We start from the raw sequence: 27,858 nt of genomic DNA on the forward strand, positions 1-27,858 counted from the left end.
CCTGCCGGCCGCGCCCCCAACACAGCGGTACTTAATTACCTCCATCCCCCACAACAGCGGGAATCTATTTGGACTTCTGCAACGCCACGGACCTCGGACCACGGACCTCTCTGAATCCTGCCTGCTAAGCCGCTGCTGCTCGCCGGACCCGCTGCGCGGGTCCCGCTTCGCGGTTTAGCAGTGTTGTGGAACTTTGCCTGGGGCTTGTTGGGACACCGGCAGGGCTGCGAGGGTAGAGCGGGTGGACTCTGAGTTCCAGGAGTCCCCGCGCGCCCGTGTCAGCTGGGCTCCTCTCCCTGCCGGCCGCGCCCCCAACACAGCGGTACTTAATTACCTCCATCCCCCACAACAGCGGGAATCTATTTGGACTTCTGCAACGCCACGGACCTCGGACCACGGACCTCTCTGAATCCTGCCTGCTAAGCCGCTGCTGCTCGCCGGACCCGCTGCGCGGGTCCCGCTTCGCGGTTTAGCAGTGTTGTGGAACTTTGCCTGGGGCTTGTTGGGACACCGGCAGGGCTGCGAGGGTAGAGCGGGTGGACTCTGAGTTCCAGGAGTCCCCGCGCGCCCGTGTCAGCTGGGCTCCTCTCCCTGCCGGCCACGCCCCCTAGTTCACCCTTGTACATTCTTAAAAGAAGCAGTCCTTCCCGCTGCGCGGGAGGGCGCCGGGAGAAGCCCGGGACAAGGGCGGGACCGTCTGTGGCCGTCCGGGGCCGGAGGAGGCCGGGCAGGGCCTGACCCCTTTTATTTTGTAGTTCGGAGGATAGTGTTTCATCACAAGTTGGTTATGGCAACAGAAGAGGTTACTCCGGGTAAAAATCCTAAATTACGCAATGGTTCACTGGAGAATTACTTTCCTAAGAAGAGTGAGGGAGAAAAGGTCGCTATTCTAGCAGAGCGTAGGGCAGAGCGGCGCCGCTCAGTTGAGAATATGAAACTCAGACCCCTCACTGATGGTTTACTGGTATTGAACCGGGAGGGAGATTCGACTGATTTGATTGATTTGAGTGAGGATAATGCAAGCCAAGACGGAGTCCCTTTACTGTTTCGTGACTTTGTAGCTACTCCCTGTTTGCCCTCGGATGATATTGTAATTTCCTCACCTACCCCTAGCTGTAGCCGCGTTATTGAGACTTCTAAATCTAAGCAACAGAGAGTTAAGTCCTTACCTGTAGCCCAGATCCACCGCCCTCCCCCTAGTAAAAGAAGGAAGAAACAAAGGATGGTACCAGTATAGCCAAAACATCGCACACCGACTTTGGTAAAGGGAAAAAAACTCTCCTTACAACCGAGACTCCATCAGCTGCAGAGCAGGACCATATACCACAGGGTGCGGATTTACCGGTTCATTGCCCTGTTGTAGTAGCCACACACGATGTGGCTCCAGTTAACAACGATAGAGCCACCCCATCCGCTACTACACCCCAACTTCTCTCCTCAGTGACAGGGAACTTGGAATTTTTGTTGAGATCTCTTCTCCTTCCTATCAATGAGTCTATTAAGAAGGTTGAAATTAGATTAACCATATTGGAAGCTGCCATAACTAGTATGTCCACTCCTACCATTAATAAAGGAAGTGGGGCGGAGCATTCTATACCCCTGGCAGGGCCCCCTCCCACTATACCTCAAAAGAAATCTGTAATTTCATCTGTCCCTGTTCAGATTAAGCAAACTAGCCAGCCTCAGGGTAGAGTTGTTCCCCCTCCACAAAACACATCGCCGCCTAGACATTTAAAAGCCCCAGCCACTGTATCGGGTGCCGTCTCCACCAAACCAACCTTAAAGGCCTCGACTAGCAACAATCAGAATGCACATGGGGATGGTGAAAATAGTAGAACATCTCATAAAAGGGTCCCACAAGTAGAGATCCCCCCAGAAGCTGTGCCCTATGTTGTGATTCTAACGGGGGTGCCACAGTTAACAGGAAATAAGAAGGAGGGATATGTTGACCTTAAAAATAAAATCATCCACTGGTTGAGGTTGCACAGGCCGATAGCGCCAAATATAGATGGGGACATAGTTCACGTTAGAAGGATTAACTGGCTGGGGAATACTACGAAAAATATAGAGGGGGGATCTAGTGGTGGTTAACTTCAGAGATCCTCGGGCAGTTGAGTATATCTTAAACTGGCCACCTGGGAACGGGGAAACCGGCATCACCCCACGGGCTTTAACATACTTTTATCCCAGGTTAGAAGTCACTACCACTAAATACGCAAACAGACCCCAGTCTTCTAGGTCGTCTTTTACGCTACCCTATATTAACAATCATCCCCAGTATGGGCATCAGTCCACCAGGATGCCCGATTTACACTCCGCTTGGTCCATGGTTCCTTACAGACATACGTTGAACCCGGGCTCAAGGATGAATCACCTTATACCTTTTACCCCGCTGGATTCTTACAATCGGTTTTCCCAGCTGTCAGGGCTGGAAGACTGCGATTGAAGTTTGGGGCCTGGGGGGGGGGGATAATGAACTCCATGGAGTAGAGGATCCTGGACTACTCCGTGGGAATTTAGACGCAGGAGAAGTTAGTTTACCTACAGCCCTTATGGCCACCACCAATGACCCCATTGAAGATCCTAGGCTAGCTGAGCCTCTGAATATTACGGTTGGTTGCTCTACAACCTCCGCTTCACTGGTCCAGGAGGGGGAGAGTCTTACGAGCAGGGTGGTTAATGAGAGTGTGTTTGTGGTGGGTAATACTTCTATGCCTAGAGGACGGCGGGTAATAAACCTCCTTTCTTGGAACATCGCCGGGTTAAAGAGGAAGCTCGAAATTCCAGAGTGGCATACATTCATTGAGCAGTTCGATGTTTGCCTCTTTCAGGAAACATGGAGCTTAGTCCCGTTATATAAATCGGGGTATACCACCCACTTTGTGCCTGCTGTAAGCAAAGGAAAGGGTAGACCAGCGGGTGGGCTCATAGTTTGGTTAAAAATAGATCTGAACTGGGTGGTCACTTACCACAATGTGGAGTGTAATGATATACTCCACCTTTCGGCAAGAGGACGGGAGGATGCCGTCAGGCTTGACCTCTTTAATGTGTATGCGAGAGGGACACCGGGCGACTCCACCTCTTCGACCCTAACAGCTCTTGACTCGGCCTTAGCCAATTGCTCTTGTTCGGCTAAAATCCTTGTGGGGGGTGATTTTAACTGTACTTTCGAACCCCTCCTTGGAGATGATCCCTTAGGAATTGAAGAGGAGGATTCGAAATGGTCCATTCCAACGCTCTCCCTTCCCCCTATTAAGAAGTGGTCACCCAGGGTCATTCAAATTAATGCACTGACCAGGGACCACAATCTAAGAGCCCTTAATGGCAGAACCACTTCCGACCAGTCAGGGGCATTGACCTTTAATAGACTCTCAGGGCCGTCCCGAATAGATTACATCTTAATGGACGTTGGATTCTGGGCGGACCTTATTGATATGGAGGTCTTTCCAAGTCAGGATAGTGACCACAACCCCCTGTGCTGTAAGTTCAATTGGGGTGTTTCTAACGTCAGGCGGGCGAGCGTTTCCTTAAAAATAACTAAAGAGGTGATCCCATCCAATAACAACCGCAGATTAAAATGGGATAAGGCTAACCTCAAGGAGGATGATATAGGTATCATTAAATCCCTGATTGAGGATCTGACTTCTAATTTAGAGATCTGGGAGGGAGATAAGCGGATCATTGACCCCCAACACCCCTCACTTGACTCTGCCTATAAAGCGACAATAGATCAAGTTGGCCAATTTTTCATCTCGAGAGGGAAAGGTAATAGGGCTACCGCTATACCTTCTACTCTTTGTAGACCATGGTATACTGATCATTGTAAGAGCACAAGGAAAAATCTGACAAGAGCCCTGCTTTCAGGGGACCCTTTACTGGTTAGAGCGGCCAGGAAGGATTATCTGAAAGCACTATCACTGGCCAAACGGGAGTGGGAGGAACGGCACTGGCAGGAACTCTCCACGGCTGTGAGCAGTAGGAACCCGAACCTCTTTTGGGATTTGATTAATAAAACAAGACAGAGAAAATCGCAACCATTGGCTGCTCATATAACTAGTCAGCAATGGTTTACTCATTTTTCATCCCTATACGGCGACTTAGAGGAAACACCTAGACTTGGGGTGAATGGTATGGGTGAAGGGGTCCATCTAGAGGACAATGCTCTGTTATTTTCGTCCTCAGAAGTAATGATGGCGATTAGACATCTAACCCCTAAAAAAGCCGCCGGGCAGGATGGGATCCCTGGAGATTTGTTGATGGCGGAGCCAGAGGCCTGGGCTAAACTAATTGCTAGAATAATGAATCTGATCATGAGGGGACACCAGGTACCTGACTCCTGGAAAGGGGCCGAGGTAGTCACCGTGTATAAGAAGGGGGCAAGAGATGACCCTGCGAACTACAGACCTATCAGTCTGATAGACATCATCCAGAAAGTGGTCGGCAGGGTCATCATCTCAAGAGTTGGCGACTGGATAGAGGAGGCGAGTATCCTCTCCCACTTACAAGCGGGGTTCAGAAGGAAGGTTGGCACGATGGACCAGGTCTTTCGTTTTTTTGCAATCTATTGGAAGGCGGTTACCATCAAGAAAGGCAGTTTGTATATGGCCTTCATAGATCTCAAGACTGCGTTCGACCTGGTCCCTCGTGCAAAACTTTGGCAAATACTTGGTGAGATGGGTTTTCCCAGCAGTCTTCTGAACCTAATCGTGAAGCTGCACGAGGGGAATTATGCGAGGGTTAGATGGGGATCCCAGGGTCAACTAACAGATAGGATCCCTGTGCGGAGAGGAGTACGTCAGGGTTGTGTTATGGCTCCGACCCTCTTCTCCCTATTCGTGAATGGAGTGGTGGACCATCTGATGGGGGAAGAGACGGATGCCCCATCCCTGGCGGGGGAGAGAATCCCCACACTCCTCTTCGCGGATGACACCCTACTAATTTCTAAATCCCCGGTGGGCTTACAAAAACTTTTGAATCGGTTTAGCTCCTTCTGCACCTCCCGAGGCTTAACCATCAATACATCAAAAACTAAATTGATGGCTTTTGCCCCCTCAAAAAGATTTAAAAATCACTTTGTGCTTAACAATGCCCCCCTCGAGCTGGTCACATCCTTTGACTATCTAGGAGTCCGGATAAACAGCCGTATGACTTGGAAGGATCATCTTTCCAAAATGCTACTTAGTCATCGTAGAGTATCTGGGGTGACGTTGAAGGAGCTCCGGGAATCAAGTAGTAAACCGGTCTCTCCAGTCATGGCCATCTATGAGGGACAGATTCTTCCGGCAGCACTTTATGGCTCTGAACTGTGGGGGTTCGAAGGGGTCACAGATCTGATGGTAGCGGAAAACAATTTCTTTAGGAAAGTGGTAGCCCTCCCCGCTTCCACCCCAATGATCCCTTTAAGACTAGATCTGGGCAGAAGAACATTAAAGGACTTGGTGAGGTTACGCCCGTTGCTTTTCTGGTCCCGACTAAGAAGAACTGAGGAGCTTGCAAAGTACGCAGAAGGCCTGGACGATCTACTCTTGCTGGACACAGGTAATAAAATAGGATGGCTAAATAAACTGAAAGAACTGGCCTTTAATTTGGGACTAAGAGAGGCATGGGAGTCGCAATCTCCGCCACCCAAAGCTGTTATTAAAAAACTTTACTGGGATTGGGTACAGAGTAATGCCACGAGGGCTATGAATGTGGGCTCTCTCACTGACCAATTTTTGTCAATTAAGTGTGTGAGAAAATTGGAACCCTTTCTAGACCTGATAACTAAACCGTTGGATCGAGCGCTGTACCTAAAATTGCGATATGGGACGCTCCCGGTGCATGATTTTACGGCGAGATGGTCGAATTCTGATGCCCTCTTGCGTACATGTCCTGGCTGTGCGGCCCCAAAGGAATCAGTGGCCCATCTGTTTTTCGCTTGTCCAGCCTACAAAGGGGCGCGGAAATTCTGGTTGAAACCCGTCTGTAGGGAACTAGGGTTGAGGTGCCACAGCCAGGCACTACGTGTCCTCTCTACAGACTCTTCATCTGTCATTATGATCTGTGGGGTGGCCAAATTTTTGGGTAATGCATGGTTGAGACGTTCCCGCTTACTAAAACTGCTCCTGGGGGGTCCTACAGGTTGAGGTGGAATTTTTTGTGTAGTAAATTATTGAAATGAGGTTCCCTTGCTTTTTATTGTATTTTATAATCTTTCATTGGTAAATTGGAAATGTACATATATATGTATTCTTTTATGGTGATAAATTGCCGAATAAAGATATTTACAATGTATATGACAAACTCCCAAATATTATATGTTTTAAACACTTACTCCTATAGATTTTAATAGGAATGCACTTTCAATAATAATTACCATTCTGATTATTTGTTAATAGCTGCATTTCACATTCAAACTGCACAGACACTCTGCGATAACCTCAACGTATCTTGAACGCCCAAAAAATCCTTTGTATTTAAAACAATATTGTTGTACACTTCCAAAAAAACCTGATAGCCCATCCCACAGACAAAATGGCAAAGAAAAAAGTTCATTGTTCAAGGTTATTGTTGCAGGCATTCAAAGAAGGAAGAATCCCACCCTGATGGAACAAACGACAAAGGAAACACTAATTCTTGCCCAAGACATCATTCACCAGTTTCTGCTGGAGCCCACCTCAAAGGGATCACCAAGATAGCCGGCAAGGCCATCTTCTTTTTTCCAGGATACACCAAACATACAAATGTAGGACAAAGACCTTGCATAACTGAGAGTCTGGGCAATTATGATTTCATCATGGTTAAACACTTCATATTGGTAACAGAGTGGAAATTATTGCTGAGGTGGAGAGACAGCTGACTTGCATAGAATGTGATTTAAAGAATACAGCATATATTGACAGTTGGTCCCACGGAACTCCTGTGGTATTGGAAAGTCAAAAAATATCTGATTTGTCGATAGTTCCCACAGGACTGAGCGATCTGATGGCTGGCTGAAACATCAACCGAAATGTTGGTGCTGCCATTGCAGGATTTGGAGGCTCAGGTCCTGTGTCCTGAAAATCAGCAAACTAATATGTAAAAGGGGGTGGGGAGGAGTCACCCTGACCCTCTGGCTCTTGTGGGGCTCAAAAAGCGAGGCCTCCTGTGTGGTCCAGCAAGACTCCTGTGGGATCGATCACAGATCCCCTTGTGGTCCCGCGAAGTACAGTGGAACACCAAAAAACTAAAAATAAAATAAGAGAAAAGAATGGTAAAGTGTTGGGCGGAGGGTTGGCTGCCCACGAGGATTTATTGACCAGAGGGGTGGCTCCAGGGCCTCACTGAATGGAGGCAGTGGGCTCTCCATGAGAAGTTGTGAATAGGAGTGAAGACTGTGTGCACAAGCTACTTTCCCGCCCATGTGTGCTTGATCGTCCACAAGAGGTCGACTGCTACATGTTCGGTACAGAGCAATGGCTGTCAGCCACCTAATGGGCCTCCTTGAAGAGTTGTTCACAGGGCGAAGACTGTGTGCAGAAGGTGCTCGCCCACCCATGTATGGTTGATTGCCCACATTCAGTCTGCGATTTATAAAATGTTTGGCACATGGCGAGGCCTGTGTGTTGGAGGAGCTTAGTTCACCTAATGGGGCTTTCGTGTCTGAAGAGTAATTTATGCTTTACATCATTCTGCAACATGTAGTAGTTACCTTCATATCTGAAATGCTGTACTGGTTCATAGAATAGTTTTAACAGCAGTAGGTTGGACAATGTCATCACTGATGTGATCAGTGATGTCATCAATGAAGTCATTTGAGATGTCACCAGTGATGTCATTAATGATGTCACTGAACAGGTCATCAGTGATGTAATAAATGAAGTCATAAGCAACACATAGTGAGGGCGCATAATACAGTTAACTCAGTAAATTATAGCTAGTGAATTTAGTTGTTTTTTTGTTATAAAACATAGTTTTTATATTATTAAACGGCCTAACTAAAACGCAACTTAAACTTTTGTTTTATCCAATGAATTTCTAGCCTTTTTAGGTCTCGCCTAGACGAAAGCAAAGCGAAGCTTTGCTGTCTGGCGAGACAACTTATGTAGTTACTTTTCGGGGAATGTGGACAGCAGAGTTCCACGCGCTTTCCCTTGCCGAGATTGAACCTCGGGAGCGCGCACGTCGCCGTGCCTCATAGAGCCTCACTCACGCATGCGCACATACACAGCCATACACACACTGCATACACACACGCATCCCCCCCTTAAACAGACACACGCGCACACAGACAGACAGACACACGCACGCACACACACACACTCAGACACACACCTCTCCTCTCCCTCAACACACTCACCTGTTCTGGCGGTGCTCGGCGGCGGTTCTGGCTCTCGGGCGGCGGTAGCGCTTTGCGGGGCTCTCTCACCACATGAGAGCCCTGCCTTCCCCATCGCCCGGCCGCTCTTCACCCGGTCCCCCATCTCGGGACCGGGACTCAATCAGGAGCCTTCGTGGCTCCTCGGGCAGCTCTCTCTCGCTCTCGCCGCGATGGGGCAGGACTTCCGGTTGGGGCCGCGATGTGAATGGCCGGCTGCCGAACCGCTTCCGGGTCGTCGCAGCCAGCGCGGCGGCCCGGCGGGGATTTTTTCAAAATGTAGTCTTCTCACAGGAATGTCCAGGGGTGGGGGCGGACTGTGGGCTTGCTATGCCATTACAGGGTGTGACAGTGCAAACATCAAGAAGCGAAACCTGAATAGATCTGTTAGTGTTCACCCAGAGGCGCTCAGATATATGGAAAATATGTGACGGTTCATGTTTTCTCTACCTACTGAACCATCAAGATGTACTTCTTAGGCTCAGAACATGTTTTGACTTAAACTCGAGTTTGCATTCAAAAGAAGATCACAGTTAGGGTGCAAACCGCGGGTATTTGCTCCTGCGATTCGGAGCAGATGGTATCAGTCGAAGAGCGCATTTGCACACCTCGTAATGGAGTATAACATACGGTGTGAAACTAGGAATCGGGAGCAAATTGCACAACTCTTTTATGCCTGCCACGCGAACACGAAGTGGATGCACAATTGGCACACAGATTTTGCCTCTCCATCCTGGTCAAGCCCTATAGCTGTAGATTACATTAGCTTTTTGCGCACAAACATTGCTCACTTGTAGCACAATTCCGATCGGATTTCCTAGAGATGAATTGCCTTATTTACAGTTTGTCAGACACGGTACTCAGGGTATACAAATGTGGTAGCGCACTCTGTCCACTAAACTGTTGGTCCGCTCACTCTATTATGAGTCCAGCAAACTGGCATGTTTATGCTGGTAGAACCTCCGCTGGCTCTGATGCTGGAAACCAGGTGCAGTGACATAATATCGAGAACATAAATATCGTACAACACTATCCTCTAAAGCTGGATATGGGCAGGAAATCTATTGCTGACAAGGCAAAGTTACGCCCACTGCTATTTTGCAGGCGGATTATGTCTACATCAGAAGTGCCTTCTTATGCCAATGCCCTAATGGAAGTTAGCATTCTGGACAGGTCCAATAAGATAGCTTGGATAAGTATTGTGAATAGACTGCTGTCTGATATTGGGCTGTGGGAAATCTGGGATTACACGGTTTCTGCATCTTTCCCCTCTAAAGATCTTGTGAAAATATGGCACTGGGTGTCACGGTTTTCCCCGGCCGCTGGTAGACACTGCCTGTCTATCCAGGATCGGCGGTACGGGGAAGCCGCATGCCTAGAACTACATCCCCCAGCAATCCTTGCGGATCGCACAGTGCGTGACAATGCGCGACCCGCAAACAGCACAAGACGCGGCAGCAATGGAGCCGCGGTGCAGATTATTCTTGTTTCTTGACCGGCAGGCTCCGTAGGTGTTTCAAGGCTCTTATTTGGTGTCCGGTAAGAGTGCACATGCACTACCTTTTGTGCAATTACTGAGTACAAGCTGGACGTGCTACCTAACGATTCCGATTGGTACTCTCTTGGGTGTTTTCACTGCAAGCCAGGCTATCCTCCACCGTTCCACGGAGGACTTTGTGGTGGCCTGGGGATTTTGTTATTTAATGCTCTCTGTTGGTTGACACCCAATTCCGGTTTCTTGCAGAGTAAAGCGTGTGTGTTGATAATACTTGGCAAAGGTACCTAAGGAGTGTGATCACAACTTTTCGTACTGTTGCTTCATCACATTGCCATTGGGGTCCGAGCTCCTTTGTTGGCGAGGTCTGTTTTCTAAGGCCTCTTGCAGAGGAGTTTCTTTTCTTCATTACTGGATAAGTCTATGTGTGTATAAGGACACATTTGCGGTCCTTATTCGGATGACAAACTGTGGAGTCACATTGGGCTGCTATTATGGAGCAATAATACCGTTTTCTTTTGGATATTGTCTATTCTGCTGTTTTCTAAACGAACAAAGAACAAGAGGTTATTTTTCTTGACTATTCACAATTAGAAACCACCTTTTTGTTGTTTTATGCCTATAGGAGAGAGGTTAAAGAGGGCACGCTGCCGAGCAGGTCTAGGCACCAGACTCTCCTTCCCTTCGCTTGGGTATGTGCCATTGAGATAAGGAAAACAAATGTATATGTTTGAACAACCTGTAACTAAGTAACATGCTATCTTCCTTTCGTTTGTTTACCAGAGCATATGGATGTGAGCGTGCCACTGCCCTCTACCCTCTTCTCTGATTTAGGCTCCACTTATTTACATTTTCAGGTGAGGGACAAGAAATAGGTATTTCAAAGGGGGGGGGGTACTTACGACAATGGGTTATGTATAGTTATTGATCTGTTGTGCTTAGACTCTGTTTGTTTCTCTTCCTTAGATCTCCCTCCCTGCTGTCCCCTACCTTTCCTTTCCCCCGCTTGATTACCCCAAAAGTCTGTGTGTTGTCCTAAGCCAGACTTGGGGTTATCTAGAGGTGGGCCCCTTTATAGCATCAATACAACTCTGGGGAAACTGCGGAGGAGCATGACAGAATAATCGGCCCACGATTCTATTCCTCCTGGTTGTATTGACATTAAGGATGGCCTCCTTAGATGACGTAATGGCTGCATTGGTCTTAGTGCAGTCAGAATGTAAATGACAATGCCATTTATTTATCTGTTTTCCAAACCAACACATAAATAAAAATGTTGTCATTCATAATGCCAATAGCTCTAACTTTTGCAAAGGCGAGACCGTTGCATTGTAAATGCTTTTTTATATATGTAATTTAAAATCTTAGAACTTTACTTAACTATAACATCACAATGCCCCTTTGTTTTGTATGTGAATATATATATATATATATATATATATATATATATAGCACCATCAGAAATACATTTTAGATTGGTTGAAAATTAGATGAGCACATTGTAGACTAAAAATAACCCATCGCCGTGCACTAAAATGTTAGGAGTGTTCTAGGAAGAGGTGAATAGCAGGCTGATATTAAGACAAGTGGAGGCTAAAACAGTTATCAAATGATGTACTAAGTCACCACTGTGACTAAACAACATGGAATCCCCTCCTTCACATGTAACTATGTTAATATATTGGTAATTTAAAGTTTAGTGGAGTGGAACTCTACAATAAACCTCGCCAAAGTTATTGTTCCTCCGCCCCATTTGTGTCTGCTTTACCAGTAGTGGAATTTCACCCAGAGCGTCTCCAACATTTCCAAGTTTCTCTTGGTCCAGAATTATTGTGTTCACAATCTCTAGTCTTAATCATTCTGGGCCAAGAGACACCAGAGCTCTCATCTAGGATGGAGTGCCTAGCCTCTGCCCGATCCCTCCAGCAGTACATGGGGAGGAGACAGTGATCTGCATGTCCGGATAAAGCCTGCTCTGACCTCCAATTCCCAAATTCCATCCGCTTGCCCTCCCACTAATACATTCCACTAGATCTGAGCAACTGGATAAGGTCAAATGTTTTTTCAGGGGAATCAGTGAAAACGGTCTGGAAACTGACCGATAGTGCCCAGTCTGCGCAGAGTCCCTATTTCAGGGGAGAATACTAGAAATGGTGGATTTTGGTGCAGGTATCAGGACCAAAAACAGAAATTGCGTCCCCCAAGGTATCCCTGCACCAAAATCTGCCAAACTCAAAGAGTGCTGAAAAAGCGCGTAAACAGCGAATTGTTTGAAGCTAGAGCCCTTGATTGCCCCAGTGAATGGAAATAACCTGTCTGTCATAGACCACCACCTTTGGTGCACATTATTTAGGGGTATACTCCTGACAAACCAAAGGCAGACAGACATGGGCAGAGAATGTTATCAATGGCCCTCACGTGCAGGGAGAAAACTACCACAGTGGCATTATTACATACACGAGGGGCGAACTCAATCACAATCACAATAAACACACCATTGTTTATGAATACTGAAAGACTACACATAACTTTAAAGTTACACATCAAAAATAGGTCAACAGTCAACAACAAAACAGCTATTCTTAAAATGAAGGCCTGTGTACAGGTGTTGATACAGTACCGTGCAATAAAAGAAACATAACATATGTTTATGCTGCAATAATCGGATTTTTTTTTTTACATGCTCTCTATTTCAAAAACAAGTTTCAAAAAGTAAAAGCAAACCTCTCTTACCGAAATTCAGTTGGATAGTTTGCATTCACCATCTGTGCTGATGTTTGGACAGATCTCTGAAACATTATTGAAGGCAAATAACATGTTTGTTTGAAAAAAGCCACAGTAAATACAAAAAGTGGGAATTTCGTAGTAAACCTATAAGTATTTTTCCGCTCTATGACATCGGACAGATGTTTCACCGACAGACAGAACCCAATCCTATTAATTATTTTGATGACAAATTGCCACATATCTGGCAATCATTTCTCTGAACCCATCAAAATGTTGCAGCACACCTACATATGCTAAAAAGAAACACGATTGGTTAGTTGTATTAGAATATATAGATCTGACATATTTATAAGATTAAAGAAATATGAATTCACTTAACTGAACTCTGCGGTTATTAACGCAGGCATTTGCTGGTAAGATGTGTGTACAACCTGAAAGTCCATAGTTGAGTGCCTCTTGGGCCCCATCAACCTTTCATTCTTAAATTAATAATGTGAGTACCACTGAGTCAAGGCAGTCATTATCAAGGTTATTTGCACTACTTTGAAGTGTCACGCCTATTTAAACACGCACTGGCAAAGACAATAGGTCTGGCAATGACTGCCAGCCCTCTGGAAAGTGTTTTTTAGTTTTGTCATGGTTTTTGGAAAAAACGTTATTGTTTGGGAATGTACCGGGCCCTCATCCATTAAAATAAAATAAAAAAATTGCTACAGGCAACAAAGCTTTTTTTGTTCTCGAAAAAATACACATTACCAGAGTACTCCCTAGCACTGCAGGGAACTACTTTGTGTGTGGATGTTTCTTGTGAAAAGGGTGGAATGTTGTTACTCGTAGGGAAGTCAGTCATAGGATGGAATGGGCTGATGCATTGCCCCTTAATGCATGGTGGGGAGGATGTGAATGACACCTACAAATAGACTAATGGATGAAGTCTGGCAGAAACCCCTATACGTAGCTATGCTGTACACATTATTTTAGTAAAATGAAAAGGTCCAACAAAGATTTAAAACATGAAATCATATGACATTGGCTACAAACCTCTTGTCTTTCAGAAAGAAGGAAAGACCGAAATAAGGAATGAAAGAAGGAAAGACCGAAATAAAGAATGAAAGAAAGAAAGAAAAAGAAAAGAAGGAATTAAAGAAAAAAGGAAAGCTAGAAGGAAAGAAAGAAACAAAGACAGAAAGAACAAACTAAGGAAAGCAGGAACAAAGGAAAGCAGGAACAAAGAAAAGAAGGAGGAAAGGAAAGAAGGAGCAAAAGGAAGAAAGAAAAAGTGTTTACATCAGAAGAGACATGCTATCACATCAGGCACTAGACAAGGCAACACTAAAGTAATTTCGAAGTGCTAGACTGGACACTCTTGACGTGGTTCTCCCCTAACATTTTGCTTTCAGACCCCTTTATGCGGACATTCGTTTTTAGGACTCTGCAAATTTTATCACTTTACCACGGTCACGCGTCGCAGCCGCAGGGGCAGTGCAAGCGGAGCAGAGTGAGCAGAGTCGGGGATGCATCTTGAGCAGTGGGTGGTCAGAGGACACTGAAATCACCAACTCAGCGCATTTTCCTGACATTTACCCGTAGTACCCCCCCCCCTCTGCCCCCTCCCCCCCTGCTCGAGGTTGGAGCTCCCAGGGCTTTAAGTGGGGTGAAAAAACTGGAGGGTCTCTCATATGGGCGTGGCCAATGTAATTTAGGGTGTGGCTTAAAAACACTTAAACTAAAAAAATCTGTGCTCAGCGTAGTGTGCCACCCAACTTGTATTTTGCTGTTTCTGTCATTGCTTCCAGATATATGCTACAACAAGTAACATCATACCTACAACAAATCAGGACTATTGGCTTTGTCAATGGAGCTACAACAAGTCAGGACTATCAGCTTTGTCAATGGAAGTCAGGACTATCGGCTTTGTCAATGGACCTACAACAAGTCAGGACTATCGGCTTTGTTATTGGACCTACAACAAGTCAGGACTATTGGCTATGTCAATGGTTGTTAGTTGCATAAGATAAATAAGCAGCAACTATGTTGTAAATAATATTGAAAACGCTTCCACTTACAGCCCTGGTGACACCACAACAATGTTGCTGCTCCCGAGTTTCAAAAAGAGAACGGAAATCCGGAGAGAAAATGACTCTCTTTAAATGATTTCCCTTCCCCTACAACGCTCACCAGGCATGACATCATGCCGTAACTTCTCCACTAGTGTGACGTGAGCAGTGTGAGCGGCGCACATCTATGTGCCGCAGTCACTGCAGTCCGGAAAAAAAACCGGAGCGCCTGTGCCAGGGCACAAAACAGAGCCCGAAAGAGACCCATTTCGAGGCCCCTTTTATAAAACTGCTGGTGCTCAAACCCGGTGAGACCCGGCCCACTTAAAGCCATGCTCACAACCCTCTTGTCTGCACCTGCTTGCCCGCTCTTGGCTCCAACGTCAACAGCCCCTTTCTACCACCTCCTTTCGGCCACCCTCTGCCACTTGAAGGAAGAAAGCAGTGAAGTGGCAGGGAAGAAAGCGGAAGTACTGAGGCGCTGCTCCAGGCTCACTGACAAACTGATAACCCGGCAAGCCTCCTGGCCTGTAGGCTCTCCAAACTTCCAGGTGGTGCAGACGCCATTCGGGTGCCTGCACTAGGGGAGGCAGAGGGAACCGTGGAAATGGCTGTTAGGTTGTGGTGTGGCTTGCAGCCCTGCACCTCCCTGGAAGATTTAGCTCTGCCTGCCCAGCTTGCCACACCACTGCTGATACTGGACATTACATGAACAAACGATAGGCGGCCGCATCCACAGCCAGATATCGGAGGACATCCAGATACCCAGGCACTTATGCACCCAGGCACGTGTGTTCTCTGAATCATTACTGAACGTGCACTACTGTGCCACTGATGAATTGTTCTGTCAAGCTCTTGATAGTAGATTATCACACAGAACAGCACCGGTGAGAGTGGGGGCTACTGTATACTGCTAAACAACTGTAAAGAATCATATCTAACAGCACCCTCTCCAAGTCAGAGGTTCAATACAGGCTCCTGCAAACAGACTCTAGGTGGATTCAATGAGGTAGGGGAAGGTTAAGGGGTCTATCCCCACAAGGACTGATAAGAGAAGATGCACCAGCCAATCCACCCAAATTATAAAACCAACAAATTCAACCATCAAGGGAGAGATTTTCTTGTCTCCACCGATATGGAGCCTACATGGAGGAATCTCAATAGCTGATGAGGGTGCTTCCATTTCAAAAGCAATAACCTGTAAATTCCAGCCCAAAATATATACAACATTTAGCTTTATGAAGGATGCCGGATCGGTCCTTTTTCGGGCAATGAGGGGATAACTGGTCTACCAACACTGTTACAACCGAAGCTTAGAGGTCACCCCTTGGAGGGGGTCTTTTACACCTCAACCTCAACAGGCATCCCATCACAAGGACCAAATGAAGGGTCAGTAGGCAGCTGTGGTATCTCACTTAGCCACAGAGGCCATTCCAATCTGATGATGTCGTGTACAAGGAAGCGTGGGAACAGCAAAGGCACCCCGGAAAGAGCCAGAGAACAGGGCTCCGAGATGCCTTCAAGCGTCACCTCTTCAACCCAAGAGACTTTTCTGATGACGTAGGAAGCGTATCTGACTGCATCCACGACCCCACGGTCCTCTGCCAGAGGAACATCTTGGGGCCCTAGGGACTTCCCTGGCAAATGCAAATCATTGACTTGTAAAACCCCATCCCCAATTCACAGGCCACTGTAGCCAACCAATTCATTTAATCATGGTGAAAGAGATTCACCCATTCCGCCGCTAAACGATATGGAGCACACCCGCAGCCAAGAGGCTAATGTTAGCGGATAGCATTCAGGTCAGCAAGTTGTGGAAGAAGCCCAAGTGACCAATGACATCTCCTACCGTCCCACACAGTCTTGTATGCTCAGAGCTCACCTCAAACAGGAAGAACTCAAAGTGCTAAAGCAAAATTACGATAGAAAGAATAACAACAGATGGAACCCATTAAGCCATCTTTTTTAAATACCAAGCAAATATCAGTGGATACCCTACAATACCAATCAAATACAATGTACATCCAGTTATCATTACTCCAGACCTTAGCAGTTTTTATCTCCAGCATTGATGAAAAACTAGGCAACTTAAACAATCTGATCAAGGGAGCCCTGTCTGACCCTCAATGACTCAAGCTAGCTGTACTTGTGTTCTAGTTTTGGATAAGCTGTATTCTCTTCCTAATATGCTTGCCGATTTACTGACAGACTTAAAACAAACCACCAAGTCTGCAACTGGAGCTCAATCACATCACCTGGGCTCCACGTTGGAAGTTCCAGGCTTAAAGCAAATGAACATCCCCTCCTCTTCGGACAAGTACAGTCTGGTCCAAAACGCAATTGTACCAGTCAAAGAGTCTCAAAACCTATCAATAAACAAGCAGACAGAAATCTCAAATAATGTAGAATCTAATTGGACAAACTCTTCCAACCATCATGGCAGCCGATAAATGCACAAGCCCGATAGAGGCAGAGAAGGAAAAGTAGAAATAAAAGGAACAACATTACTAATTACTTCGAGGAATACTTCACTCCCCGACCAGTAATGAGGCCTTGTGACAATAATAATTCCAAAACGTCATCACAATTACAAGTCACTCCAGCAGCAGGCAAGCAGCTAGGAGAAGAAGCTGGAGATGGAAGCTCTAACTGCAGTGAAGTAGTCAATGGTCATATCTTGAAAGTCCATAGAAGCAACAAGGCAACGGCATTCAGGAGCCAACTGATCTGAAAATACCTTCTCCGAACAAAGGACAGGCAAGAGCCCTTCCAAGTATAGAGGCACAAAAGACATATCTGGATACCAATATGGGAGCTACCTTTGCATCCAAGGTGCATCTCACTAACCCGCTGGGTGATTTAGAAGGAAACACCTCTTTAATAGCAAGGGTATATAAGGCACAAAGAGCAAACACAGCAGAGCAGGACTGCACTCAATTGCTTCAAAACTGACTGCACCAACTGAAAACCCGTATGTCAGAAGAATAACTGAGCCCAAGATGATGGAAGCCCCCTCATTAAGAATACAACCTCCTTGTAGTCTTCAATACGAACCTCAGGCAATGCCCGACGACCAGTTAAACACAAACACCATAATGTTCATACCTGAATACAAATCAAAAGGCAACTGTGATACCCTAAACAGGGGTAACATCCTATGACTACTAATGCTGGGTTCCAACTTGGATAACATAAGATCAACTGACCTTGCTTCAATTTTTGCACTCCAGAAGCCCACCAGATAATGAAGCAACAAAGGCCACTTGCAAGAAATTGAAGATAGTCCGGAAAGTACTGAATGAATGGCCATCTTTCAGGAGCCTGGGAATAAGGTAGAGACCCTACCATTAACCTGGATACCCTCTTTCTTTGCTAGGCTCTGATCAACCCAAAGACGGCGCCCTTCTAACCAAGATCATACACTCAGTCCTCCAGGGCACCCTGTGCAATCACTTCCAATAAGAGATGCATCTACAAATCAACCAGGGTAATTCTCACAAATAGTTGAGTCTCCACACCAAAATTGGAGAGGGCTTTCATGCACAATTTATTGTGCAACAAGGAGTCGGTGACAAATCCCAGCATACTGTATGTACTCAAAGGAACAGCCTGGATCCTTACATCTCTGCTCTTGGAACATCAACAGCATATCAAGTAAAACATCGGATCCAGAACTGCTATCTTATTTACAAACCTTTGATATCATCCTTCTCCATGAGCCGAGGCTGTAAGACCCCTTCCACATTCAGGGTTTCACTATTTAGTCTGTGGCATCTTGTAAAGGAGCGAAATACGGCCACTCCAAGGGAGGCCTGTCAATTTATATATGAGTAACAAGTGTAGGCTCCTCCAAGTCACTACACTCTAGTTTGCTGCCTGTAAATGTAATTAGGACTACAATGAACTGACAGAATGTCAAAACTGAAGTCGTAATAATCAACTTTTACATAAACCCCAAAAATAGACACGAGGCCTCAAGACTGCTGATTGACGAAATCCTGAGGTATCTTGAAGAGCAAACCTCAAACCGTGTGGTATCAGGTGATTTTAACTTACATCCCTTAGGCTCCTCCTCTTCCGAAGACTTCATAGTCTCTCAATCTACACAATGGAACATACCAGCTCAGGGCGAAAATGGAACAACACGCCAATCAAAATCGGTAGGCAACTTTTAGGGGATCTAAGTTTCTGTGCACTTAACGGCCGTTTCTTGTTGGACAATCCACCAGCAGCATCATTCCACTCAAATTCAACTAGCTCAACACTAGATTATACTATTGTCACACATCCATTATTGCACATTACTCATTCATATCATCTTGACAAGAAGGAGGATAACAATTACCTTCCACAAGAAGTTACCTCCCTGGCAGCCCCTGATGTTTTTTTGCAGTCTGGCTGAGGCTCCCAGCTCAGCTTTTAGCATAAACCACAAAAGAATTGGGGTTTCCTCCTCATCCATGGATAATTTGCTGATATCAGTAAAGGGCCTACTACATCAGCATTTGGAAATGTCCAACAATGCCCTACCTACATTGGAGTTATTCAAAGAGCTTCCAGACACATTTGCCACTCCAATAAAATCAAGGAGTTTAATACATGTCACTTGGTAACAGGGTACTATTCCACTGCCACAGATCAAACAATTGAAGTCTTTCAAAAAGGCTATAAATGAAATACAAAGAGCCCTCCAATGCAGGCTGCGTGATGTATTTCTGCAACAATCACTGGGATGTAACAAAAACATGTTATTCAAAGGCAGCAGGAAGATTTGTTTTTGGTCAGCTAGCTCTCTAACATTAGGGATAATGATAGTGTGTGCTTCTGGGAAACAACCAACAAGCATTTGTGCCTGTTGAAGGAGTAATTAACTCACATTTGTCAAAGAAACTTGGGCCAAATTTCTGTTTGACCACTTTAATTATCACGCTGCAGGCACCCGAAGACACTTTGACAACCACCCTCAATAGCCACGATTCGAAGGTAGGCTGCCAACCATTAGTACCTCTGCAGTCAACACTAGACCATCTCAATGAAATAACCTTGACAAACGTTGGGACAATTAGGTGACAAATAGCCAAGGGAAGACACGAGGGGGCCCCCGGCCCAAACGGCTTTCCCCAGCTCTGTTTAAGCAGGATAATGAGCTGAGAAACCTGTTTTCATTCAGACAGTAACTAAGGGAGCAATACCATCTTCATAAAGAGGGTCTACAACCTCCCCATCTTTAAGAGCGTCAATAAATCATCTGCAAAAAAAAATTGCCTGGTGGCACTTATGGATAACGAGGCTGAGTATTTTGCTGGGATACTCCTTGAGGAATTAACATCTTGGGCCTCTCATATGGCCATAATCCTTCCAAATCAGACTGGATTCTCTAAATATAATCAAACCACCATCTTGGCCCTATCCCCCTTGATAGATGCAGCAAAAGGAGCATGGTTACCTCTGTACCTATGCTTTATTGACAACAGGTATCTGACCATCTTCACCGTGGCAAACCCTGGCACAAATTGGAATATCCCACTGCCTCAATTCAACATGCTTATACTCTTGCACAGGGATACGTGGGTGCAGGTCAAGTTGGACGCTGAAATGCACCTTTCCAGACGAATTTCAAATACAGCACTAAAGCAGGGGTATGTTCTCGAGCCCACACTGTTCAATCTTTTATTGGCCGATCAAACATCAAATCTAAACACCTGTAGCTCCCATGCCGTGAAATTAGGAGGTATGGTCCTCTCCAGCCTCCTATACGCTGGTGATTTGGTCTTAATAAGCGGTTCCCAGGTGGGGTTGCAGCACCTGCTCAACTGCACCATGCAGGATTACTCCACAGAGGATGTCCTTGTTATCAACTTAAAGAAAACAAAATTGATGCCAATCAAAACTGCAAAAAGAAGCTAATCAAGCTGGTATTTGGCCAAGAAGCGGCTATAGACAGTAGACAAACAGAAATATCTGGGAACCATTGATAAAAACAGGTCATTTAACCCCCAGAAAGAGGCTCTATAGAGAAAAGGCAACACACTGGCAAAAACCTTTAACAATCTAAAGAGAAAATTGTGTGGTTCAAAATTTACACCACTACTCTGCGCAATTCAAGCAAAACTTGCATCAACTAGAACATATGGGAGTGAACCCCTGTGAAGGAGGGAGGCATCCATCTTGGACAGCATCGTGGTCAAGAAGTACAGAACAAACTTTAACCTCCCAAAATATACATCTCCAGCACAGATCAGGCTTGAATTTGGTCTCCAAAAGCAAATTCTGGAAAGACAAGGGCTTATGTAAGCAACTGATATAAAATCAGGAGGGCAGCTCCAAACTCCCTGACTTCACACTTCTGGACAGAACTGGAGAGCAGGGAAAACTCTCTTGACAGGGAATACCTCTACAGGTCTAAATGAACTTTGGGAAACCTCCACCAGTGACTTATGCTTAGAAAAACTGGTTAACAAAACCATTTAATTCCTCTCAGTGTCCGAGGACAAGGCAGCCTTGGCAGGAAGAGCTCATGCTTGTCTTGAACAACTACAGAACTGTAGCTATGCAACCTTACGTTCACACAGGGTACACTTACTCTGTTAAAGAGAAACATTTTGAAATATCGTCTCAGCTTGCTTCCCTCTTTCCTACTTCTACCACCTTGGATGTGAAACCCATCAATGAGCAGTTGCCTCTTATGTGATGATGGCAATGAAGATCTACCACACCTAGTATGATCCTGTAAGGAGTTAACGGCTGAATGCAGGCTACTGCTAAAAACATTTTTAATCAAAGAGTAATGCACACACATAGGCAGGCTGTGCTTGCCTCCTTTGCTGTAGGAGATCTGCAGATGAACTGGCTCTTAGAAAGTAGGAGCACTAGGCAGACTGCATGTGTCGGCTGATATCCCCTGACCTTCTTGCATACATCCTCTCTCTTCGAAGGCTTTATGGACAGCTCTGCATGGAGCCTAATTTGTAAATACCTACCTGTCTGATAAATTGTGCATACAGTAAAAAAGCATCGACAGAGCGCGAAATTTCTTTTTCTGATTTCACCTGAAGGGCGGTCAGCAGTGAGGGCTGAAATAGAGGGGTTTTTAACTCCCCCTTGATTTGCGTCCGATTTGCCTTTGTTATCAGCTAATAATCCTAGACCACGACTGCTTATATTTAAAGCTTGCTGGTATATGGGTAACCTATTATAATTATTCTATGAGCCCTCTTTCTTTCACACTTTTGTGGCCATAGCTCTAACCCAAGACTTTAGAAGCAAGGGACAAGCCAAACCCCACCAGTGCTTGTAAATTCTGAGCTAAACTTACCTTAATACAAATTGCACGCAGGGAAGTTGTGATAGCCGAGTTTATGCACACCACCAAAAAGATATCAAACACTTTACTTGTTTGGTGGGGAAATAGTTTTATTGAGCTAATTTTCTCCCTAACTTGTGATGAAGTCAGATTTTAAAATACAATTCTGAAAATGCCAGTTTTAGAAAGTTGGCATTCCCTTGCCATTTGGTGCCTGCGACGGGTCTCTGGTCACATGACTAGGTGTAGTTGCCAGTTGGACTTTGTGTGGCCCTCCTACACACAATGGGAGCTTAGGTGTGACTGAATGGGCCATCACTGGCAGGATGGGAGAGAGGAGCTGGGCCCAGCCGCACTTACACCTGAATAGGCTGTGTCCAGTCTCTACAGAAAGGGCTGCATACTGCTTCTTGTATGTCTGGAGCCAGGGCCGGAAAGGCTGGGAATCTGTGCACAAGCTACCAGGGAACTGAGTATAGGTTAATTTGGGGTTTGCTTTGTGCCTTGCCTAGGATTGTAGTTGCTGCTTGACCAGGGCTCACACCCCAATCAATCAGTAATTCAATTTCTAACATTGGGATCACCGGTGAGGATAGGACTTGTGTTTGTGCAGTGCCATACAGTGATTTGGTGTACATTACTATCCCATATCTAAGACCAATTGCACATTTTAAATGCTTCCTGATTAGCCTATTTGCTTTTTCTAAATTAACTCTTACTCTACCTGACTGTGTCTGCGGCCTCACCTGAAAAGTTTGAGTTTGAGCTTGCCAGCCTAGAGGGCTACATTTTGACAGAATTTCTGCCAGGAGAAGGGGTTGCCCACCAAGACAGTTATCAAGAAGGTACAGCTCCAAAAGGACCGGAGGGCAGGGGCAGAGGCCCACCAGCTGACAGTCACAACAGATGACCAGGAGTAATGGGAGAATGAGGAAGGATTGGTGCAGGGCATACAGGAAGGTCCTGGAATGCAACCTGTTGAGGAGGGGAAATTGTTTTATTGAGCTCAATCAATCAGGGGGGTTTATAAAGTGTGCTGGTCACCCGTGAGGGTCTCAAGGCTCTAGAGCTAATTTTCTCCCTTAAACTGCTCTTTCTACGACCTTGTAATGTAGTAAAATAATTACTGCAGCAGAGGGTTCACAAAAAGCAGAGCGTTAGTGCATTTTTAGTAGTTCATAGCATTGTTGGGAAGTTGCACATTAATGTGAGCCAGTGGCAATTTTACTGGTTTTTATACACTTAGCAAACCCACTGCTGAGAGGCAGTTAAGTATTGCAGGATTGGAAGTCCATTCTCGTGCAGGGAGCAGTGTCCTCTTGCAACATGTCCCCAGTGAAGCTGGTGGAAAGGAAGGCAAAGAGGGAGTACAGGCTTTAGATGGCCAATCTCAAGATGAAGGAAAAGAAAAGAGACTGGCCAAGGAGGCAGAGCAAGTGGAACTGGCCATAGAGGAGTGGAAATTGATGTTGTCTCATGAACGGAGTCTTAAGGAGTTGGGCCACAAGACCAGGGGAGAGTCCAGCAGTAATGGCGGCAGCATTTCTACAGTACCCTCTGGTGCTCGGAGGGTCCATATTCCTAAAGATGTGGTGTCTGACTTTCTTGTGGGGGATGATATTGACAAGTGGTTTGAAGATTATGAGATTATCTCAAAGTTGCACAAGATTCCTGAGGATTAGAAGGCTAGTCTTTCGAAGGGAGGGATACCCTGCTAGCCATAGAGAAGGGATACAGGATGAGGTATCCCCCAAGAAGGAAGTCCATGTCAGGAAGTATGGTCTGACCCAGGAAAAGTACAGACAGAAGTTTAGGGACATCCAAAAACTTGCTCAACAGACCTGGTGGAATTGTTTGGACTTCATTTGCAAGGCGTGGATGGTTGGTGGAAGGGCAGTGAAGTAAAGGACTGTCACGGGCTGTACAATTTGATTGCAGAGGAGCACATGTTCAGTCTTTGTTTTGAAGAGCTGCACCAAAATCAGAATTAAAGCAAACTCTGATCCAAGGGAGTTCGCTAAGTAGGCAGCCCGCTGGGTCAGCACCAGGGTCCATAAGAAGATATCTGGGGGGGTGGGGCCGGGGAAGAGAAATCATCACAAGGGTGGGCAGGGTTCCCATAAGAGGAAGGGTGGGCACACACAAAAACAAGGAGTTTTCTAAAGGGCCCTAAACTAGTTCCTTGGGTCAGGACTCCCATCTCCCAACAAAGAAAAAGAAGAGATGGTTCCCTGTGCTATGAGCGTTAACAGTAAGGACACTTCAAGGGGGGTGCCAAGTGTCGCAAGAAGCACAGCCCCTCAAAAACGGGCATTCACTGGGGTTGGCTAGTGTAGCGTATGGGAAGGAGATTGTCCCATATAATGTGGGGGACAGAGTAAAGGCTACCCTAGTGTCCCTGGGTAATGGAGAGATGGTACAGAGAACTCACATGCCTGGTAATACTATGAAGTACAGGCAGGGGCTCAAAATCAATGGGCAAAGGATGTAGGCTCCGAGAGACGCTGGAGTCAGCATGACAACTGCCAGATGCCATCTGGTGACCTCAGAGCAGGTAGTCCCTAATGCCTTCAACCAAGTTGTTTCAGTTGACAACCATGTGAGTCACTATCCAGTGGCTCGGACTCCCTTTGAGGGGGGGGAGGAGTCTCAGGTTCCTTGAGGGTAGTTATGAGTCTGTCCATGCTTGTGGATTGTCTGCTTGGCAATGACCTGGAGCACACCATATGGAAGGAGGTGGGACTTGGAGATGTATTCAGTATTCAGGAGGACCTGGAGCCTGGAAGAATGGCCCAGGTTCCTGCCAAAAAGAGGAAGGGTAAGGAGGAGCGCAAGAAACCCACTCCTGAAACTCACATGGTCCAGGAGAAGGCTGACCCTCGGGGTGATGCCCCAGAACCTCCAGGGGAGATGTTGCCGCCCGGGGGAACCTATCTGAGCTGACCAACTGGCAGAAGGAAGTGGGTCCCACTAGGAAGGGGTCTGCAAGGCTCTGAGGGAATGCTCTACTCTTGTGAGACTATGGCAGCAAGCCGAGGTCCAGGCACCTGGTGACCTCTCTGGTGATCACCTGATTTACTGGGACAATGGTCTCTTATATACTGAGCCTAAGATTCCTGAGCCTGGCACAACCTTTATCTTGCTGGGCTCCCAGTGCTGCAGGGTCTTCCTACTGGAGCTGGTTCATGATGTACCCCTGGCAGGCCATTTAGGCCACTTTTACTGGCCTCAAATGAGGAGGACCTCAGATGCGTTCTGCAGGGTCTGTCCTACCCGTCAGGCCACTGGCAAGTCGAGAGGGACGTGCAAGCCTCCCCAACAACATTGTCCTGTTGTTGGCACCACCTTTGAAAGGGTGGGCATCAACATTATTGTTTTTCTGATCCCACAGACAGCCATGGGCAACAGATTCATCATGGTCTTGGTAGACCATGCCAGCTGCTGCCCGGATGTTGACCCTCTGAGAACAGTTACTGTGCCTGCACTGGCCAGGGCACTGATGGGGATTTTTGACATTGGTGTCCGACCGGGGTAGCAACTTAATGCCAGGGTACATGAAGGCCATTTGAAAAACATGTGGGGTAATGGGATAGCCTACAAATTCTCCACTCCTTGCCACCCTCAGAATAATGGGCTTGTTGAAAGGTTAAACAGGACCCTAAAAGGCATGCTAATTCATGAGGCAGAAGTGGGACATCCTGCTGCCATGTCTTTTGTTTGCCTACAGGGAGATACAACAGAAGGGGGCTGGCTTCAGCCCCTTTTAACTTTTGTATGGATACCCTGTGAGAGGACCTCGCAGTCTGGTGAAGGAGGGCTGGGAGCAAATATCCAGGAAGGTGCCCCAGGATGTGATCAACTACATGCTGGTACTCGGTAACCAAATAAAGCGCTTCTGGAAGTAAGCACAGAAAAATCTAGAACCCAGGCAGAGGACATGAAATGGCGGTATGACCAGAATGCCACTCTGGTCGAGTTTCAGCTTGGCCAAAAAGTGTGGGTGATGGAGCCAGTGGAGCCCAGGGCCCTGCAAGACTGCTGGTCGTGGGCCTTATGAGGTGAAAGAGCACAAGAGTGATGTTACATACCTGTGGGACCTCAAGATTCCCAGGAACTCTTTAAGTGTCCTACATGCCAATCGCCTCAAGCCCCACTTTGAGAGGTCTGAGTTAACCATGCTCCTAGTCACAGACGATGGGGTGGAAGAGGAGAGTGAACCTCTCTCTGATCTCCTTTCTTCTAAGGAGCAGAACGAGTCAGTAGAGGGTGTCCGCTTCTCCCCTACAGTGACCCTAGAGCAAAAGAGAGCCAGCCGCCAGTTGCTGGAGCAGTTTGCCTCTATAATCTCCCTTACTCCAGGACTCACTACATGGTGTACCCAAAATATTGATACTGGGAAGAGCATGGCTGTGAAGAGTAAAATCTACAGGCTCGTTATGCTCACAGAAAACCCCACCGCTAAATGTCACAGATACAAAAAAACACAACAAAAAGGTCACATACCCCCAATGAAGCAATACAGTGTCAAAATGCTGACAGGTTTCAAGCAAAAAAAATAAACACAATCATAATATATACAGTTGACAAATTCTCAATGATGTACAAAACATAAAAAAGAAAATCTACAGGCTGTCTGATAAGGTGAGTGCCAGAATTAAAGAGGAGGTCTCGAGATGTGGGAGTTAGAGATTATTTAGCTCTCAAACAGCCCTTGATCCAGCCCAGTGAGATTGGCCCCCAATGCTGCCTCTCCAAATGTTACTCCAGAAGTTAGGCTGTGTGTGAACTACCAAGGGCTCAATGAATACATCAAGATTGACACACACCCCACACCCCGAACTAATGAGCTCATAGATTGGCTAGGAACTGCCAAGTTCCTCAGCATGCCTAAATTAACATCTGGGTACTGGCATATTGCCTTGACCGAGGGGGCTAACGAGAGGTCTGCTTCCTCTATTCCAGAAGGACACTTCCAGTTTTGGGAAAAGCCCTTTGGGTTGAAGAATGCACCTGCCACCTTCCAGAGCTTGGTCGACCAGGTCCTAGCTGGGTTGGAGAACTTCAGTGCTGCCTATCTGGGCAATATTGCGGTTTTCAGTTCTGAATGGGAGGTGCTCTGCAGAGGGCAGGCCTGACTATCAAGGCCAGGAAGTGCCAGATAGGGCAGGGTTCAGTCGTCTACTTGGGCCACCAAAGAGGAGGAGGCAAGGTGCAGACTAAAACCTTCCCCCCATTCCCCCCCCCCCCACTTCCCCCCTAAGACCCAGACAGAGGCTAGAGCTTTCCTAGGCCTCACCGGCTACTACAGGAGATTAATCAAGTGGTATGGCACCATTGTTGCCCTCTTGACAGAGCTGACCCCCAAGAAGCAGCCATGGCAGGTGATCTGCACATCTCCCAAGAATTCATTGTGCAGACCGATGCCTCAAAACATGGCATATGGGGCGTGCTCTCACAGCTGAATGAAAAGGGCCTGGATCAACCTTTAGCCTTCATCCTTAGGAGGTTACTTCCCCGGGAACAGAGGTCGAATACACTAGATGCGGAAGCCTTTTCAGTGGTATCAGTGGTATGGACACTGAAGAAGGGGGGGTGATGGCATTGGCATGCCCATTCTAGGCAATCACCCCCCCCCTACGTATATATAAAATCCCTGGTGCATAGTGGGCAGATCAGGGGCTATTGCCCCCATCGCCCCCCAGGGTGGGGGGGCCCAGAAAGACTGTGGCATTTTTTTGGGGGGGGGGGGCATTGGCATGCACACTAGGGGCAGCCCTCACCACTATAAACATAATTAAAAATAAATTCTTGGGGCCTAGCATGCTTTCAACCACCGGGGAGGTAAATTGGGAGCTACTACCCCTATCTGACTCCTGGGGGGGGTGGGGGGGGCAGAAGGACTGACATTTTCCAAAAACACTGGAGGGAGCAAAAGCCCTTG

General features: G+C 46.5%; 1 protein-coding gene across 1 annotated transcript in view; it reads right to left on the reverse strand.

Moving 5' to 3' along the window:
• The window catches only part of PHYH (phytanoyl-CoA 2-hydroxylase), a 385,214-nt gene that overhangs the window by 301,851 nt on the left and 55,505 nt on the right, over positions 1–27,858 (reverse strand). Inside the window, exon 2 of the mRNA XM_078674221.1 lies at positions 12,564–12,619. Coding sequence (XP_078530347.1) covers positions 12,564–12,619 — 56 coding nt within the window. The remainder of the gene's footprint in view (positions 1–12,563; positions 12,620–27,858) is intronic.

The sequence above is a fragment of the Lissotriton helveticus genome, chromosome 1_1, assembly GCF_964261635.1.
Source record: "Lissotriton helveticus chromosome 1_1, aLisHel1.1, whole genome shotgun sequence".
NCBI classification, from domain to species: Eukaryota; Metazoa; Chordata; class Amphibia; order Caudata; family Salamandridae; genus Lissotriton; species Lissotriton helveticus.